The sequence below is a fragment of the Montipora capricornis genome, chromosome 7 (assembly GCF_036669925.1).
Source record: "Montipora capricornis isolate CH-2021 chromosome 7, ASM3666992v2, whole genome shotgun sequence".
NCBI lineage: Eukaryota > Metazoa > Cnidaria > Anthozoa > Scleractinia > Acroporidae > Montipora > Montipora capricornis.
The window spans coordinates 44,202,790-44,223,244 of NC_090889.1; the positions used below are offsets into that span (position 1 = coordinate 44,202,790).

The window sequence follows — 20,455 nt, forward strand, 5'->3', positions numbered from 1 at the left end:
GACTGAGAACTTTGACCTAAAATAAATGTTAAACGTTCACTTCCACAATCAATAAAAAATAGAAACATTAATAATTCCTGAATCCAGGTGCTGACATATTTACTATATTTTACAATTAAAAGTTTTACATATAAAAAAATACATTTTATAGGTTCTCCAACTATACATTAATTAAAAGGGAGCATGCACTATAAATACAATACATAAATTCTACGATAATATTATTAATACAACAAACGTACATTAATTTGATCCTGCATTTACACATTAAAAGGACTGTACAATTTAACACGCACTAAACATACTAAAACTAACTTAACAAGATGGAATTGTCCATTTGCTCTAAACTACTCTTAGTTTGGCATTTCTGGGGCAAGGGCTGACACACGGAGGGTGGGTAAGACAAGCATTAGTCACATAATGCTGGGGAGAAGGGAGAGGTGATGAGCATCCCATTCCCGGGGGAGTAGTAAAACTGCGACATGCTCTCGGATCACCACAATCCAGGACTGCCAACCAAATATATATTTCACTGGAAACAGGGCATAGGGAGACAGATAACAACCAAGATAACCTGGCCTCCGACAATGGAGAGGAACCTATACCTTGTGGTAAAAAAATTGAAGGGCGCATTGAGACAGACTTCCGCTCTGGTCTCAGAAAGTCCATCTTGCCCTTGTGGGTTAAAGCCGTTTGAAAACATAAGATTATTTGTCCTGCATCGTAGTCCAATGCTCGACCAACCGCTGAGCAACTGGTCTGTGATGATTAGTTTTCAAGTTCTCAAAAATAATCCGGTATTTCGCCAGAATTGGGCAATCTGTGTTGAGTACTAAGTAGCCTGTTTTCATTCTACATGAAGCCGTATTAATTCAAACACATTTTGCATGCAGATTAGCTGAACAACTATTAGATGTTAACAAGGTTAATACGACTTGTCTTGTAACTTTTATGAAAGAAAGAAGACATTACAAAACTTGTTAGCCAGGAAGAACTGGAGGATGTAGCGAAAGGCAATCTCCGTCGTACAATAAAACTACATTATAATGATTGAGGCCAAAACTACAGAAAAGGGTAGATAATAAAAAACCTTTTAAAATCTGAGCAATGAATGTAAAATCCCCCAAAAACCAAGATGGCACAAGGTAAGCTTCAGTCTAGCAATACGATTTTTTTAAATACCTTGTTCATATCCATGTCACTCATATCGACTTCAGTAACCTCGGTCTCAGATTCCATGCCATGGGGCCCAGGGCCTTCATCCTCATCTTCCCCTTCACTCTCCCCAGTCTCACTCAGTTCATCTTCCTCATGCAGTATGGGAGACTGGGAAGGAGGGCTACCGAGTGAGGCAGCTGAAGAGTTGGATACAGCGTTGTTGTTAGGCATGTTAGGGATGGGAGATGCCTGTGTGCTCTCTGTGTCCTGATCAAGAGGGGTTGCCTTCTCTGCAGAAAAAGGAAAAATGCTATAAGACACATGAAGCTTTATAGCGACTCTAAAAATAATTTTACTCGTAATATCCTGCATTAGGAACAACTGTTGAGACAGTGATTGGCGATGGTCTCATCTCTATTATGGTAATCCTTCCTGTTTTGTAGGCCCATTTACCATCAGACCTGGATAGAGACACCTTGCTGATAAACAAACATGCAAACATGGCTCTTTTGTTTTCAAAACCAACCACAACCATTACCTATAGTGCTGACTAAATCAAAACCGAATTAACTCTAACAAGAACACAGTCTTCAAAATGATGAAACAAAGTGTGTATCTGGCCAGGAAAGACAAGACTGACAAATTTCCAAGGGTATTTTATCCAACCATAGCTTTATAACACCTCTCTTTACAAAGCACTAATCTTGGATTTTCAGTAAACGCTCGGCGGAAAAACATGTGCAAAGCTTCAAACTGTACCAGCAAAGCTGGTACAGGTGAGAAGGAAAATTGATAAATAATTGCAAGCTTTAGCTTACCTATTTGCTCTTGATGCTCTTTGTTTAACTTCTCCAGACTTTGCATAGCGTCTTCTAAGCTTGTGAATATAGTGAGTTTGGGACGAAGAGACTCCAGTGTGTCTGCCACCATGTAATCAACATCACGAGGAAATGGATGCCCCTCGTGCCAAATGGCATCAGCTTTCTTTTTCAGGATGTAACACTAGTAACAACATCACTGTTTATTAGCTGTTGGTCACGTAATTGACACAAAACTTACACGACAATTGTGAAGTTCTTAGTCAATGTAAAAATTAATGTACAGCTTAAGCCTTGTGTTAAGTATTACAAGGCATTTCATCAATGAAAATGGTACTTTTATATCAATTGCGAGATATCTTATCGGATAAAAATACAAAAATAAATCAGCCAATTGTCATTTAATTTATCACTAAGCATTTTGTTTAATGAATACCTTTATTGCATGTACCTACCTTAAATCCTCTTCAAGCCCCCTCTCAAATAGGCCCCCGTTTTCAGAGGAAGACAGTTATTAAGCCCCCCCCCCCCCCCAACCCTTCCCCGTTATTCGTCATAACCAAATTACTGTAATTAATCACTACAGTAACACTTCACGTGGACTGATGCGGTATGGTGCATAAAAATGGCAAGTGAATAAAAATAACCCGGGAGGGGGGGGGGGGGGGGGGCTCCCATATAAAAAGGGGAGAAATGCTTGTTGTCTCGCTTAGGGGTGTCAAATTTCGGATTTTGGTCTCACTTAGGGTGTTCTCGGCAAAATGCAATCATATGTAGCCGTGAAGCTCTCCTTTAGGGTTTCGCGCGAAGAAATATAAAAGTGTATATTTACACTTTCATATTTGTTAACGTAAGTGAAAGTATTAGACGAACGATAATTCCTTTGCCATCATTAAAAGTCACTGTATTTTGTTATTTCTCTTTGATTTCATATGGTCTCTTTTAGAGGTCAAAAAAAGCCTGTGCCACACCCAGGTTGGTCTCTTTTTTAATTTAAAATCTCTGACAAGCAGACCCCCCCTTTTTTATATGGGAGTCCCATTTGTTTCTCAAAATTATAGCAGTATGGCAGGAAAATGTCATATGAACCTAGTTTAATGGTTTGATTCCGACGAGTTTCCCGAACGAGCAATCGGAACGACTCGTAGGTTCGACTCGGATGCATAGGAACACTTGCCACTCGAACTTTTTCCGAGTATCCCCGGGTCACCATGTATTATAAATCAATCTCTTTGTTTCATTCACTGGGGTTTCAGTACAAAAACAGATTTGCTTTTCATTGTCTTTGAGATTCATGCTACTGGATCTCTTAGCCTGCTGCAAGTAAGCCAAATCTGTCAGTTGCTTGTACTCTTTAAGATTTGTAGTGAAAGTCTTACACTTTCTTCCTTGTTGTTGTTGCAGTGTGCCCAGATTAAAGACTCGACAATGAAACGCCTAAGTCATCCAACTCCATCCTCTTCATGTTCAAGTTTCAACCCCCATTAAAGGGCTCCATCCTTAAAATATTTATTTCATTTAAGTTAAACTTTAGGCCCCAGTTGTGCGAAGGGTGGATAGCGCTATCCACTGGATAACTCAATTACTTAACGCTTGCATTTATCCGCTGTATAGTGATTTATCGGGTGGATAGCGTTATCCACATTTTAATCAAACGAGGCAAGCACTATACGACATACATGACATTGTATGTAAGGTCATGTACACTTTTGTACATGGCATGAGCAGTGATCGAATTCAAGACTTACTAGGTTACCAAATTCCTTCCCTCACCTGAAAGTAAACTAAAAAGCAATCCAGTTTCTTCTTGTAATTGCCATGATCAAAGTACTGTCCGCAAGTATCCAGTAGGGTACAAATCAGACGAATACGAAACAAGTGTCCTGGAGGATCCAACAGTGATGGTATCCCTGCAAACAAATGAAACAAACCAATGGCTATGCAAAATTATATGTTTTTTGCTTCCAAAACAATCTTCAACTTTGAGATTAAATTATAAAATCAATTTTGTTAATACAGAAGAAAGGCTAACCAAAAAGGTAAATAAATAAATAAATAAATAAATGAACCAGTATCAAAAATAGATTTGTGATGGGTGCAAGATCTTAATTTTGTTCACTTCTCTGACTTTCATGAAAAAACGCAATTGATTTCCTGATCTCCTCCAGGTGATCTGGTGACCTAATTTGGAGGACTGGGAAGAAAGATTTTAACGCCGTATCCCACAACCGCGCGCGGCCTTAGGTTTTGTTTCCAAATTTTCTGCAGTTTTTCCATCGTCAAAACTCAACAGATCATTCCGTGTCTCCCACATTCCTTGTTACTGAATCAACTTTCAAATGGAAACCACCGAGATCTAACCTCGCCTCTGCCATGTTGAATTCGGAAATAACATTCAAGGCCGCGCGCGGTTGTGGGATACGGCGTTAGAATTTTTCTCCCCAGTCCTACGAATTAGGTCACCAGATCACCTGGCTATTGGTAAATTATAATTTAAGGGAAAATGTTTTCCAGACATATAGTCACGAAATGCCGTAATTTGACTATCTGTGAGTGCCATTGAAGCCCGTAGGAATTTCTGCTTCTTGTTTTCACATAATAAAGGTAGACAACTGTACAAGCAATATATTCTAGCAATTTGGTCTCTTGAAGGGGAAATTAAACCAAACGAAAAAAAGGTATATGTAATGGGACAGATCTCATAGAGCTAAATTTGAAAACTTGGACCCGTTGAAAGATCAGTCAAGGTCGAGTTGTGACATCTATCAATGCGGGTACACCTCAACAGGTGTACTGTATTCTATAATGTACAAATTCAGCTGTCGAACTTTAGAGCAGAAACAAAAACCAGAATAGCCTGTTAAGTCTTCAACCAAAAATATTTAGAACAAGGATGAAAACAAGGATGAAAGATATATATTTCATTTGATTTCATACCCGCAGTGCAATATATGATGTATTTCATATATATCTTTCACTCATAATTACTTATCACGGGAAGTTGTGAACTCAGAAGTGACCAGCTCCCAACGTCAGTGGCTTCATAGCTCAGTTGGTTAGAGCATCGCACCGGTATCGCGAGGTCGCGGGTTCAAATCCCGTTGAAGTCCTGAAAAATTTTCAGGCTTCTCGACGCAACAGAAATTTGCGCTCATCACTGCGAGACAGCGGTTTCATTTGATTTGAAAACAAGGATCTTGAGATCTACAAGGGCCATCACCAGGACAGCAACACGTAAGGCACAGTGCTGAAAGTATGAATATGAAAATAAAAATGAAAATGATCTGTTTTGTGCTCCCATCTTCCATGCAATGCGAGATTTGCTCCTTCCATGGCACAGATTTCCAGAGTGCGAAAGAAAGGTGCAAGAATTAAAAACGCATGTAGAGATCCACGGTTTTGCTCATTTAATGCTACTGTTTTAGTAGCATGTCCCTTGACATCCACATAAGAGATCTTATGGTCACTGATATCAACAACAACAACAACAACAACAACAAAACAAACCTTCTTGGTTGTTCCCAAAGGTAATGAAGGAATACAAGGTGGTGAAAATAACGCGAGACTCTACTTGTCTGTAGTTATACAGCTCCCCTAAGAACTTCACACAACTCACACGTCGCTGGTTCATCTTCTGTAGGTTTGTCTACCGACAGGAGTATAAGAAATCAATGAGAACACTCGACCTTACTATTTGAAATAACCTGCGATTAGGAGTTCTTTTCTTTGAGAAAAGTGTATTTTTTGTGCTCTCTCTAAAGAAAGGAACGTCTGATCGCATGTTAAATTTGAAACCATCATAGGTTTACGAGTTCCTGTATTAACAATTACTCCAATGTTCGCAATCATTATCCTTTTGCCTGAGCTTCTTATTACTTGTGAAAAACTGTGGCTAATCTATAAGGAAAGCGAGTTTCAGGCTGCAAAACTGGGTTGACCTAATGTTGCAGACCAACAAGCAGAGTTCACTTACATAGAGTGAAATTTCGTACTCTCTAATAATTATCAAGGTTGTAGGAAGAGACCTCAACTATACTGGAGAGAACATCAGATTCAGTTTGGATGCAAAAATCGAGTTAAAATATACCTCCATCCCAAGGCGGATCTCTTCCAGGACACCATCAACAACATACAGACCAACTTCTTCCTGCAAAGAAAAGCAAAGTGTTCACACAATGAGATTTTATCATTATAATATTTTTCAACAGTACTATACATAAAAACATTAGTTGCAAACCAGATAGGAAGATTGTAAAGAATGACAATTAAGACTCACATGATATAGCACCAGCCCTGCTAGTAGGTTTGCAGCACAGTGAATACTGTTGTACTTGACGTTCCACACACGAATAAGGCACTTGATCACATACAGTACAATCTGAAAGCATTGCATAAAAAATAACACAACTGTTACCATGTTACAACAACGGACTCTAAGACGTCTTGTACAACAACAACAACAGTACAAAGAGCTTTGGAGATCCAAGAATCTGGAATGATATAACCTATGAATAAGAATTTCTCACTAATTCCTTGCCGAAATTTAAAAGGGACTGTAACCCCCCTTTATCAGACCAGAAAGGCTATTTATGGAAAGTTTCATCAAATATATATTTTCAAAATCTCTTTGGTTGCTTTTTCGTTTCTCACAGTATTTTTCGTTATATTTGAAGGAAGAGGGCGAACACCATGCACAGTCTGACAATTTTCCCAAGATACTAGAATTAAGGTGACTCCTCAGTATTGCACTGCGCATCCTGTACTGCGCATATGGTGTGTTGATATTAATAAATTGGTCAAATTTGCAACACTGTAAATATGTCGTAAGTCGATCACACACGCTGAAACAGTTCTCAAAACACGTGAGAGAAGTTGTGAATGGCCCTTAACTCTCTGGGAATAAGCGTGCGTATTCCGAGAACATGGCGAATTTTGTGTTCTTTTGATCTACGATAATCGAGATAGACAGGTGCGATGGTGTTTTACTCTTAAACGAGCACGATGACCTATATTTTTTATTGCACAATTTTGGTGTACAAATTATCCCCTTTAAACAAAAAAAGTTCTAAAAAAATTTATCGGAAGGAAAAGAAGATATAGCTAAAAACGTACACAAAACCCCTCACCGAGGCATGTAAATTATGGTCTTGAAACAACGACTTGAGAAACGTTTTGAGTCGACGTCGTTTTAAGTCGAGTGATTTTTCCATGAACTATATAACCCCTCTCGTTTAGCTGCCGCAAAATGTTCCCTGAGCCGATGAAATAATGCGCGTGATTAGTGTCAGTAGAGACATCAATGGGGTAAGATTGGCCCATTATATCTCTTAAGCAAGCTGGGGACTTATCTTTTTTATTGTAGTTCTCGAAACAGGGATTAGTAGGAAACATTCAGGGAAAGTTTCCAGAAAATCGTTCGACGACTTTTTTTCTGGGGAATCACCTTAAGCTATTCAAGCGGACAGACTTCAAGAATAACTGTACAACGCATTGAATGCTTTGTAGTCGTCCTCCAGCTCAGTTGTGATGATTTATTTAACAATTATTCACCGAAGGCGAAGTGATTATTGGTGAATATTCACCTCAACTTCGTCTCGGTGAATATTCACCGATAATCACTGAGCCTTAGGCGAATAATTGTTTTAGTATAAATACACAGGCGATTATTTCAAAAAAGAGAAAAAAAACATTTCAACGCAAAAATCATCTTCACTTACAGTGGCAAAACGACTACTGGCAGCCATTTTGCATTGAAAACGAAAATCGAATGTTGGCTTTTTGACGAGAGGGGAAAACCAGAATAAAACCTCTCGAAGCAGAGTTCACAGTCAACAAATTCAATCCATGTACGATGCAGAGACTGAAAACTGAACCGGGGACAAATTAATGCATCATCTCTGCTTACAAGGTTATGTCTAACAAGTTTTATCAATGCTACTAAAGGCATTTTAAGAAAGCGTCAAACATTTACTAATGGACTACTAATGCCTGACTAAGTTAAACGGTGATTAAAGCTTACAGCTTTTTAACAGATACATCTCTGTAAGCGTTAGCGTAAGTTTTTCCGAGTGTGGTCACATATGGATCTAGCCACATACCTGAGGATCATCCCAGGGAAGCTTTCTGATCTGCCGTAACACCTGAAGCGAAAGGTGAGAATGTACAAAATGACAATGATTACTTCTCATTTTACATGTCATTTTACAGTGAACTGTCGAAATTGTGTCATCAAATGCCCACTAACCTTTTCAGTTGTGGTTTTTGACAAGTCCTTGTACAGTAGTTTGCGGATGTATTCATGCATTGGGGGGCGTTCTATTTGATTAACCTGTGGATATAATGATACATTGCGTTACTGGTTCAACTCCTTGCCTCCTGGAAGGGCAACTTAAAGATCTTATTATATCAAATGCCAGATGATTTAGTCAATGGAGAACCCTTTACAAGGTAAAAGGGGGTAGTTTCTAAAGAAACTGTGGTATTGCGTCGGTGGGGAAGTAGTATACAAAAATTTGATTTATTATTACATTATCAACTCCTTTGATAAAACCAAATTTTTCCTTTCCAAGGTAGCTCATTATAAATTAATAATCACGTTTTCTTGATTAGTATATATATCACACAAGTGGATAGTGCTTTTCATGCATTCTGATCGGCTAGCTCGGAGGTGACGAGCAAGTACTATTATTCACCTCTGAGAAAACAGAGAAAAACAAAATGGCTTCCTATTTCCCTTTGGTTACCGGGAGAAGCAAATTTTATGGATAAATGAAGCTGATTATTCAACTTGTGTGGTATAATTAACAACTATTCACGGAAGTTGAATTAGACCCTTGTGGGCTACGGGGTCAATAGCCCATGAGGCGATTTTACTACTCTGTCTAATGCCAGATGTTTTTACTTGCCTTTGGAGAGAAGGGTTCAGGGTTGATTTGAAGTTGTAACTAGTTGATAATGTTGCCTCCTGAAGCGCAAACTTACGAGAATACGATTAATACCGTCCTGAAGAACTTCTCAAGGGGTGGGGCTCGGCCACTCGACGGTTGGGGTCAGTACCGACTACGCCAGGTGGAACTGACATGGTTAGTACTAATATGCGCACGCAGGACCGACGCGATGAAGTGGCCAACTCTCCTCCGCTGGAAGTCAAACAACATCACACCTGTGCTGCCGATGGTGACCGCGGTCAACCGGCTCTGCGCAGTGTATGAAGCCAATCAACCACCCACCCAATACGGATTTAGATCCGAAGTGGAAACCGTGACAGGATCTACATGGCGCGCTACCTGATCGAGACCACTGATGGTTTCTGGATGGCATGCTTCATCGACCCATGAGCAGCGTTTGACAAGATCTGCAGGACGATGCTTTACACTGCAACATCATCCGCATCACCACCGGCACGGACAAGATCCTCAACATGATCGAGAAGATCTACGACGGCACGACTGGTTTCATTGCAGGCTCGGACCCTGAGAAGGACACCTTCAACAACATGAGACAAGGCGCACAGGAATCACCTCTACTACTAAACTGCCTGCTGTCATTCCTCGTCAAGATTGTGATGTGAGAAGCCCAAGATCTAGACACTGGCATCGAGGTGGAGTACAGGATCAACAGTGAATCCATCGATCACAAACAGAGCACAAACGTGCCACTGTCCGGATCCACCCGTGAGCACGTCATTGTGTACGCAGATTCACATGCGACACGGCGGCGCTGGATGTATTATTGGCGGTTTTCGACAGCGTGTTTACACCCTACGGTATGACAATCACAGAGGACAAAATGGAGATGATGGTATTCAATGATGCGGACACCCATGAGAGCATCATCAAACTCCAGGATTACCAAGTCAAGAATGTAGTGAAATTCAGTTATCTTCGATACACCTTGCACTTAAAAGTGCGAATCGGATCGATGAGCAAATAGTGTGCGTATGGGAGAAATGGGCTAAAATGAAGCATACCTTCTGCGACCAGAAGATCCCGCTGTGAGTATGCACGAAAATGCTAGAGATCACTGTTAGAGTGAGATTGACTTACGCAATCCAGACGAACTGAATCCAACCAGCTAGACAACTTCGCCGAGAAGCTACACATGAAGTTCATTGTGCACTGGACGCGGCGCGAGAATGACGAACTACAAAAGATGTGTTTTGCCACCCCCTGCCTTGGCCACAGCAGTCATTGGCTAAGACTAGCAAAAGCAGCCAGGCTAGACCAAATGTAGCTCTGAGAGACTATGTCTAACAAGATTGACTTCAATAAGTGGATTTGAGACAGGTATGACCACGCTTCTCAAGCCGAGCAACTTCTAGGCATACGAGGAAACTGCAAAGATGATGATGAATGTGTACCTTGGCAAGGTACACTGGAAATCAAAAGTACAAAGCTCGATGAGTTATTGTCCGCAGCTGTTGTTCTGCAACAGAACATTTGTCAAATTTCTGAAGCCCGAGGTGTACATGACTCAGCTAAAACAACCTGTCTTCCGCAACTTTTGACCTGTAACTTAGCTCACATGACGGCTGCGTGTATCCTGTAACAACTGACTCTTAAATTCCTTGATGGCCCACAAAGTAGTGGACGATAAAATTAATGCAATTTTCCATGCACAAGGTTCATGTAAGATATAGGATGTTTGGATTGTTCAGGCCAAGTGGCAGAATTCCACACATTAACATTCACATGTGATATGATTTGATATGACTTCTGGGTTCAAACCGTTTGCTAGCATACCTTCTGTTTTTCCGGTGGATTGCAATAAAAGAATGCATTTTCAATCAAAGTCAACTGACGGGTGTCCAAGGTCTGTACAGCTTTCTTTCTCATCATCAGCTCCTGTTATAAGGAAATAAAAGGTTTATTAATATCTTGCACTCTGTATTCCACAGCAAAAGCTTAAAACGATTCCTTAAAAGGCAATCAGCATGTGATGCAATTTATGATGGTATATGCCTAAATCAAATAGTAATATTTTAAATGAGGAAAAATTAGATAGATAGAATGCTCTCCTCTTGAAGAAAAGACCTTCAAGGGCTACAAAATTCCTTTTAAGTGTAAACGCAGTTTTGCAATTATCTGCGACAAACGAATTGAGAGACTAATCTTAAGCTGGTGGGTAATGACTTTGCATTTTAACACATCCTTCTCAAATCAATGTCAATTGCCTCACTCAATGTTCAAAGTTGTTGAACAAGGACATTTATAAAAACAACTGTTGAAGGAGAAGTATATGTAAAGGGTGGTATAGGAGCCACAGTGAGTAGATTATGGGCAACAATGTCGAGTTCGTCAACACTCTTAATTTGTAGCAGATTGTAACAAGATACGTTACAAGAAAAAGTCACAAATATTTATAATGATGAAGAAGATCCCCATCACTGTCCACCCGACACCACCAAGTGTAACGATGCTAAGGGGCAACACTGTGGTAGCGGCCTTGATATAACAGTCAGGGCAAACCGAGGCACTTGCCTTGGTCATTTTTTTTGTGATACTGTATTTTTAAAATAAAGCGTGATTCCAAGAGCGTTGTCTTTAAAATGTACTCATCATAAACACCTGACATACCTACGAAGAGAATTTAACCTTGGACATTGCCTCCGTCATAAAAAATTGGTTTTATCAATGGAGTTGATAATGTAAATTGGCCATCGTACAGGGATTCTAAAAGCTGATGTTTCGAGTGTTAGCCCTTCCTCAGAGCGAATCGGGCCCTTCTTCATTATAGTATTTGTGGATTCGTTCTGACGAAGGGTTAACGCTCGAAACGTCAGCTTTTAGAATCCCAGTACGGTGGTCAATTTACATTATCAAATGCGTTGGTAGAACCAAATTTTTGTAATACTTCCCCACCGACGCAGCACCACAGTTTCTTCAGAAACTACCCCCTTCATTCCTCAGTCAAAGTTCTTTTTGCCTACGGCCCTGACGGTAAGTACTTCTAATCAACTCTAACCGACTCGTTTGTGTGATCACCTTTAGAATCCTAAAGAGTTTATTGATTTCCTAATCCTTGTGTCATATAGAATTACATCCCTTATCACATACGCGGCAAAATTACTGAAAGCTGATTGGCTGAGACAGAGGGCATTTTTCCTTAATCATGAGGGCACTCTTGGTAATCAAGAGGGCATCATTACTTGATCCTGATTGGTTGACAGTTGCTTACTCAGAGTAAACAAAGTTACAAGAAAATCTTCTTCCCGGTTAAACTACTTTTTTGTCCACGTATAAAATACATTTTAAGCGCTATTTCTGTTGACAGCAACAATTTATTGAATTGAACTTTAGCCGAAAGGGAGCGTGTTGATTGTGGTTTGTCGCGGCACTGAACGGGCTTCCCTCCATAATTTTTCCCTTAATGTGATAAACATGTAATCGCAATGTGCCCTTGTCCAATTATGGATTAATTTCAGTTAATGTACTTTCAAGTTTTTCCGGCTTCGCGACTCGGGCAATGTTGTGAAAACTTTGAAAACACGTGTGAAATGTATTCTTAATCGCCCTCGGGCCCACGTGATTACATTATCCTAAACATTAACCAAAATGACATCTCTGTTTGTTAGGTGACCCGTTGGTTGCATAACAAACAGACCTAGGAGACAGTGCAGCCCAGTGGTTAGGGTACTTGCCTTGAGATCCGGAGACCCCGGGTTCAACACCCGCTCTGACCAATCATTGAATTTGTTCAAGGTTGTCCCTGGTTCAATTTCCTGGCTGCGTTTGTAAATGGCCAAACTGGTTTGCCTCCAGCCAGTTGGGATTCTTAAAAAATAGGCGTTTTGTTCAATGCTCAGAGATATTAGCTACTATAGCTACTCCAAAAATCCAAGGATAAATATAGATACTTATTATATAAACACCAATGAAATACCAAGTGAGCTTTCGCGCGAATACACGATATCTTCACACGTGAAGATAATGTTATTTTCACACGTGAAAAGATTACTGTTGCTACAGTCGCGCCTTTCGTGAATGATTTAGTGTTTCATTGGTGTTTATATAATAAATAGAATATTACATGGCTGCGCGGATACACGAAATTTCTCTTCTCGTGTTGAAAAATATTTCACTCGTTTGCTGCGCTCATTTGTGAAATATTTTTCAACACTTGAAGAGAAATTTCGTATCTCCGCGCGGCCATGTAATATCCTCTATTTACTTACTGACTGACTTACTTACGTAAACTGTTTACAATATCATGACACCAAGTAGAAATCAATGACCTACCAAGAAGTTCTTTGTTCTGATGTGTGATTCTGGTGAGCGGTAAAGAAATCTACCACATACTTCCAGTAAACTACAAGCCATGTCAATGTTGTGGTGTGTGAAGTCTTCAAGTAGCATCTAAAGATAAACATGCCGTAGTGAAACAGGGCTTCCTGTACAACATTCGCTAATTAGCTGATAACATTTTTTCACTTTAGCAGTGACCAGAAACTTTCAAACTTGGGAAAGTACTAACTTAAGTTGTCCGCTCAAGATTTCATTAATTTTTTCGAGAGATTGTCATCAAGGAATCCACAATACTCTTTAACCAAAACAATAACGCTAAAATTCTGACAAGGTTTTTGGTTGCTGTTTATCTTCTCTAGCTTAGTCTTGTGCAGAACGGATGCCAAAGATTTGCTCCGTACGTTTTGGTTACTCTATTTAAGTACTTTTGTTTAAGATTAACTACTAACACAAGTCTGTCTTAAAAACAAATTTTGCCTTTGCCAACGTCATGCCTGAAACCCGAAATTCGAAGACATCTGTCGGCGCTGGAGCTGAAATGAATCCGCACGGAGAATTTGTGACGACCGCCATGTTGAGAGAGATGCTTCAAGTTCAGGAAAGAATGTTTAAATCCCTTTTACAGTCTCTCCTAGAAAATGTTAATTCTCGATTAGATGCAGTGATTGGAACTGTGGCTGAACTAAAGGCAGGTTTAAATATTTGTCAAGTAGATGCAAAAGATCTTAAGGAGAGTCTTGAATTCTCCCAAAGAGATATTGACGATCTGAAGCCATATGCAACCAAACTTGCGAACGTCGAGGCCGATATCGAAGACATTTATGACTCCATCGATTACCACATGGACAAACTAGAGTATTTAGAGAATCAAAGTCGAAGGAATAACATCCGAATTGATGGGATATTGGAGGCGGAGAACGAATCGTGGGACGTTACAGAGGAAAAAGTAAAAGAAGTCCTCAAAGATAAACTTAGTTTGGAATTCGAGCCGAGCATTGAACGTGCCCATCGTGTTGGTAAGATTGTTACTGGTACTAGGAGACGTCCTCGTACAATTGTTTGCCGGCTTCGAGACTGGAAGCAGAAGGAATTGATCATCAAAAGTTCGAGGAGAATTAAACCGGCTGGGATCTACATCAAGGAAGATCTTGCTCAGGAAACCCTTGAGAAGAGAGATGAACAGCGACCACAATGGGAGGAAGCCAAAAGAAAAGGGAAAATTGCGTACTTTGTCTTGGACAAATTAATTGTGAAAGATAAACCCTCTTACTTCAGATAAGTTTATTTACTGTTATTATTATTATATATATATATTTTTTTTCTTTGTTAATTTACACACGTAGCATGTTTGAAACTACATTTACGGATATACTCCCTTTTAATCACCTCGATGATTCTAGCTTTTCACTTGCTCTTTATCAACTTCAGAACGGTCCTGTTCACTTCAACTCCGAGAGGCTTTCTAGCCTTTATTACAATCCTATTCTCACGAACTTAAACGCTTCTCTGACTCAGACTGACAGTCTTGACCCTGACATTCATTTCAATGCAAGAGAGACACCTTGCGATTACTTTATAGAAAATCAATTTAACGAAATGCTTAAACGTGAACAATATTCAGATGCCGATTTTTCTCTACTCCATTTGAATATTCGTAGTCTCCAGCGTAATATAAATAACCTGACTAATTTATTATCATCTTTAGAGATTAATTTTTCTATCGTCGGTATTTCTGAGACCTGGCTGAGCGATTCTTTTCACTCGGTTGATATTGATGGCTTTAGGTTTGTCCACAAATATAGGCAAAGTAGACCTGGCGGCGGTGTAGGACTATATGTTTCTAATGATATTGAGTTTAAAGAGCGAGAAGATTTTTGTTTCAGTGATGTTGACATCGCTGAATCATTGTTTATTGAGGTGTTAAGACCAGGGGTTAAAAACATAATTGTTGGCATTGTTTACCGACCACCCAACCAAGGTGTTGACGAATTCTTGACCAAAATCAATGAATCGTTAGGCAAAATCTCTAGGGAAAATAAGATATGTTTTTTATTGGGCGATTTCAACATTAATTTAATGAACTACCAACACCATCATTCTACGGGCCAATTTCTTGATGAAATGTATTCTAATATGTTACTCCCTTTGATTACACGTCCCACACGTATCACCCCTCACACGGCTACTTTAATAGATAATATTTTTGTGAACAATTTCTTTGTTCGTTCGAGAAGTGGTTTATTGTTTACTGACATCTCAGATCATCTTCCTGTTTTTTCTATTCATTCGGACAACACTCTAGGACATCATTCTAGACAAGATCCCATTTTTGTCCGAGATAAGAACCCAATTAATCGGTCCAAGTTTGTTGAAAAACTTGAGGGTGTTGAGTGGTCTTCACTCGCAGGTTACAATGATCCACATACTGCATACACCAGTTTTCTTAATAAAATTACCAAAATATACAATGACTGTTTTCCTGTTAGGAAATTGATTCCGAAGAAGAGATCTATTAAAAAACCGTGGTTGACTAAAGCTCTTCTCAAGTCGATTAAAAGGAAAAACAAACTTTATAAACAATTCCTTCATAAACCGACACAGAATAACAATCTACTCTATAAGTCTTTCAAAAACAAATTAAATCACATTTTGAGATCGGCTAGACGATTATATTATGAGAAGAAATTAGAATATGCAAAAGCAAATACCCATGCTACTTGGAAAATTCTTAATGACATCTTGAATCGGAAGAAATCAAAGCCTAAAGTAAACTCAATATTCACATCTGATGGTCAAGAAATATCTGATCCAGTTATCATCGCGAATAAATTTTGTAAGTATTTCTCCAGTATTGGTCCTAACCTTGCAAAAGAAATACAATCTCATCCTTTTTCTCATAAAGACTTTCTTTCAGGATCTTTTGCAGAATCTATCTTTTTCAATCCGGCAACAAAAGAAGAAATTATTGTTATTGCTCAATCATTTGCATCCAACAAAGCTGCGGGTTATGATAACATTCCAATGTCCCTCATAAAGGAATCTATCCAATTAATCTCTGAACCTTTGGCTCACATTATTAACTTGTCAATTGCTCATGGCATTGTACCAGATCAAATGAAGATAGCACGGGTAATACCTTTATTCAAAGCTGATGACCAGTCGTTGTTCACTAACTATAGACCTGTTTCAGTTCTACCTAGTTTTTCCAAATTTCTTGAGAGAATAATTTATAACCGTTTAAATGATTATCTAACTAATTTAAATGTCCTTTGTGATGAGCAATATGGCTTTAGGAAAAATCACTCCCCTACACTTGCCTTGATTGATTTGTATGATAAGATTTCCTCTGCTTTAGATCGTGGTGATATAGCTGTTGGTATTTTCCTTGATCTCTCAAAAGCATTCGATACAGTTAATCATAATATTTTATTTGACAAACTTGAACACTATGGTATACGTGGACTGGCCTTAAAATGGGTAAAAAGCTATTTTTCTAACAGATTACAATTTGTAGATTTCAACGGTCATGTTTCTTCTCGCTTTAATATATCCTGTGGGGTTCCTCAGGGCTCTATTCTAGGGCCTTTATTTTTTCTTCTTTACATTAATGATATAGTCAATGCATCTACGGCACTACAACTGATTTTATTCGCGGACGATACCAACGTTTTTCTGTCTGGTAAAGATCCTGATTATTTGGTTAATCAGCTGAATATCGAGTTAAATAAGTTGTCAGTATGGTTTAGGGTTAATAAGCTTTCACTGAATCTTAAAAAGACCAAGTTCATAGTGTTCAAACCAAACCAAAAACGTAGAAGTTATAATTTTCAAATTTTGATAAATAAACAACAAATTGATCAAGTTAAAGAAACAGTTTTCTTGGGTGTGATCATCGATGAAAACGTAACCTGGAAGTCTGAGATCTCTCATGTGGCTAACAAAGTGTCGAAATCAATTGGAATGATACAGAAATCAAGTTTTTATTTATCTTCATACTCTTTACGTGTATTGTACTTTTCACTTGTATATCCTTACTTCTTTTACAGTAATATAGTTCGTCTGGTAAAATTGCAGAAAAGAATGGTGAGAATCATAGATAAATCTCATTTTAATGCTCATTCTGACCCTATATTTAAGAAACTTGGAATCCTAAAATTCCATGATCTTAACCTGTTACAACTTGGTCAATTCATGTTCTCCTATCAAATTCGAACTCTTCCTCCCAAGTTAGCTAGCAAATTCACTCTAAACAGTCAAATTCACACATATTATTCGAGAAACTCTCATGCATTTCGTCTGCCTTTCTGTCGGACTAACATTAAACAATTTTCTGTTTTCTATCAGGGACCTAAATTTTACAATTCTCTTGACATTGATATAATGAATTCTTCCTCAACAGCTTCCTTCAAGAAAGCACTTAAGTCATTCTTTTTTAATAACTATTCTGAAAATTAAGTATTTTGTTCTTCCTGTGTCAAATTGTTTTCACCCTGTAATTTTACTTTCACAACTGTTTACATATTTCAACACCTTAATTAAATGACTAAGTGTTTGTAATTGTATGCTTCATTACCAACTTGTAAGTTTAAACTGTTTTTAATTTCCGTTCATTACTTTATATTTCAACACGTTAAATAACTAAATGTTTGTAACAATTGTATTCTCCGTTGCCAACTTGCATGTCAACAATAGATAGATGCTTTTACTTGGGGAGGCCTAATTTACATAAGCTTAGTAGTTTCTTTTAGGCCTCCTCGCCACCAATGTAATTCAATAATTTTTCTTTCCATCTTCTCTTTTTTGATTGTTCATATTTGTATTTTAATTTCTTCTTTCTGTGGCAAAAAATAAATAAATAAATAAATAAAAAAAAAACAAAGACAATTTATTACGAAAATTATAAGATTTCACGACTGTCCCTTCATAGGCAACATAGTGTGACATACAAAAATTAACACATTGGTATTATGGTCTCCGCACTGAATGGGCATGCAATCATTGAGAAGTTAAAAACTCTTCACTATTTTGAGGTCCCCACATCAGGTAACCACCATAATTTACTTACCTTCAAACAGTGTAACGTTTCCCCCTTTGGAAACATATGGAACTTTGTCAGTTCACCTGGTAACATAATAGCAGGAAAAAGTTAAATTATCACACAGTAGGATAAAGAACTGTTGACTGGTTGGCTTGGTCGAGCATCGGACTACAGTGTGGGATCAAAACTTAAGCTCAGGGTCTTTAAATAACTGAAGAAAAAGTGCTGCTAAACTGGTGTAGGAACATAGTGGACTAAGGGAAGGTGTCATCACTGATGATAAATTGCAAATGCAGAACTTGAGAATAATGACAAAAACAACAACAAGTATCTGACAAACAATTCAAGGCCACATTTATAGGCTTGTTGTTCATCAAATTCATAAGGGACAAAACGAGTGCAATCCAGGATTTAAAACTAAACTTCAGAATGTCTTTTGCCTTAGAAGATGCTCACCTATGAATCTAACCACTTTGATCTTGGATTCAACATTTATCTGATCCTTCTTACGCACCTGGAAGTAAAGGGCAAGCATTTACTATCGCTAACATTAATTAATATACTTCAAAAACTCATTAATAATTCTTGCACATGCACCCTGTGTTGAGAGGTAATTGCATGGCATTGGAGCATGAGTATGGCTTTTTTTTTTGTTGAAGTCTGGGCTAAAGTTTTCGCATTTTCAAAATGGAGTCTTCGATCTCTATCGCCAGCTACATGTTCATGTGAATTTTCCGATCTGAAATGTTTTTTGTAAAAGCCACAGATGTTCAAAACAAAAATGCTCAACTGCATGCAGCAAATTAAGAATTGTTACATTTGTAGCTTCACACTACTATCAGATATTGACAACAGAAAACTGTCGAGTGAATCAGGTGCTGCTTTATTTAAATTGTAATACATTTTCTATTTTTGGCTGCGTTGTCCGTTATCTTTTCTTCAGGCAACCAATCTTTTAATTTTAACAAAAACTAGTCGAGTCGCCTGGTAAACTTTCTGGTTATCTGCGACAACCCGGACAAGCACTCATTTCGAGCACTGTGTGCATATTTAGACGACTTCTCTTTATGGTCCCTAAACTTGCAAATGGAGGTGTCCAACTTTGAAGGCAACATACCATGCATCACACACGTCACAATTGAAGAGAAAAAAAACATGCTACAAATTAACAATCTTAGTCTTTGTCTCTTGTAGTTTGAGATCTTGATCCAAATTTTGCCTAACAAAAATAGGCTGCAGTCTACATTGTTATTTTAAAATTTCACAGTCGATTTTAAACTCTCACATCATTCTGTTGACCTTAATTAACATAGGAGTCAGGAATGACCTTGAAATGTTGCTTTTTTTAAGTATTTGTTCATGTTTCTGCATAATAGAGTCATCATTATCAAGATTATTTTTCATCTCAGCACATGATTTATGAAGGCAGGCAGAGTACCTAGAGGAAAATCTTCAGAAGCCATGGCAGGACCTTCGAACCTGAAGCCTCTTATTTACATGCAAGAATAGACCTCTTTACAGTTGTTGCCTTAGTTACCTGGCCTTTAAATGAAAGTGAGGCTGGTGTTGACCTTGTTATGATACAGACCTCCCTTCTTTTCTTATGTTAATGATGTTGTTGTCATGCTAATTAGTAAGAATTTACATAAGAAAAGCAGTGAGGTTTCTATCAAAACAAGGTCAACTCTAGCCTCACTTTCATTCATAGGCCAGGTAACTAAGCACACAACTGTAAAATGGACTATTATTATAACAATAATATTGTACAAATGCCATTTAATTAGCATGTGTACTAATTACCGCTTCATTAGTTTTATACGAGTATTTTCTGTACTTTATTGCATTCTTTCACGTTTTCTAAGTGTTGTCTTTGTGTTATAGTCTTGCAATTAGTAAGCCTTATTGTAGTGCAACACTTATAAATATTATTTTATCTCAAGAGTTTTCCTCGTTTTCTTTAAATCGTACTTTTTTAGCTGTACATGTACATAAAATTATTGTGGGGAGGGTGTTTTTGGGTGTGTTGCAGAGAGATCTAGAGCTTTGACTTGGAGTTTTTTCCCCCCAAAAAACCACCTTGAACCAGGTTGTTTTCGATACTGTGAACAGTTCATCGTGTATACAACGTTTGTAAAGTTTGTTTGTCAGCGCATGAAGTTCTTGTAATGTAAGCCGCAGTGTGTTTCTTATGGATGGCT

At 38.3% G+C, this 20,455-nt stretch overlaps 1 protein-coding gene across 3 annotated transcripts in view; it reads right to left on the reverse strand.

The window, feature by feature from the left end:
* LOC138057268 (regulator of nonsense transcripts 2-like) overlaps positions 1–20,455 on the reverse strand; it is a 52,914-nt gene that overhangs the window by 7,115 nt on the left and 25,344 nt on the right. For all 3 annotated transcript variants that reach the window (XM_068903312.1, XM_068903310.1, XM_068903311.1), the window contains exons 19-31: positions 18,714–18,771; positions 18,285–18,340; positions 13,214–13,330; positions 10,718–10,819; positions 8,221–8,304; positions 8,075–8,116; positions 6,253–6,354; positions 6,064–6,123; positions 5,484–5,622; positions 3,750–3,886; positions 1,977–2,160; positions 1,183–1,448; positions 1–16 (exon numbers count right to left, since the gene is read on the reverse strand). The exon at positions 1–16 is cut by the window's left edge and continues 101 nt beyond it. In XM_068903312.1, the coding sequence (XP_068759413.1) occupies positions 1–16; positions 1,183–1,448; positions 1,977–2,160; positions 3,750–3,886; positions 5,484–5,622; positions 6,064–6,123; positions 6,253–6,354; positions 8,075–8,116; positions 8,221–8,304; positions 10,718–10,819; positions 13,214–13,330; positions 18,285–18,340; positions 18,714–18,771 (1,363 nt within the window). The remainder of the gene's footprint in view (positions 17–1,182; positions 1,449–1,976; positions 2,161–3,749; positions 3,887–5,483; positions 5,623–6,063; positions 6,124–6,252; positions 6,355–8,074; positions 8,117–8,220; positions 8,305–10,717; positions 10,820–13,213; positions 13,331–18,284; positions 18,341–18,713; positions 18,772–20,455) is intronic.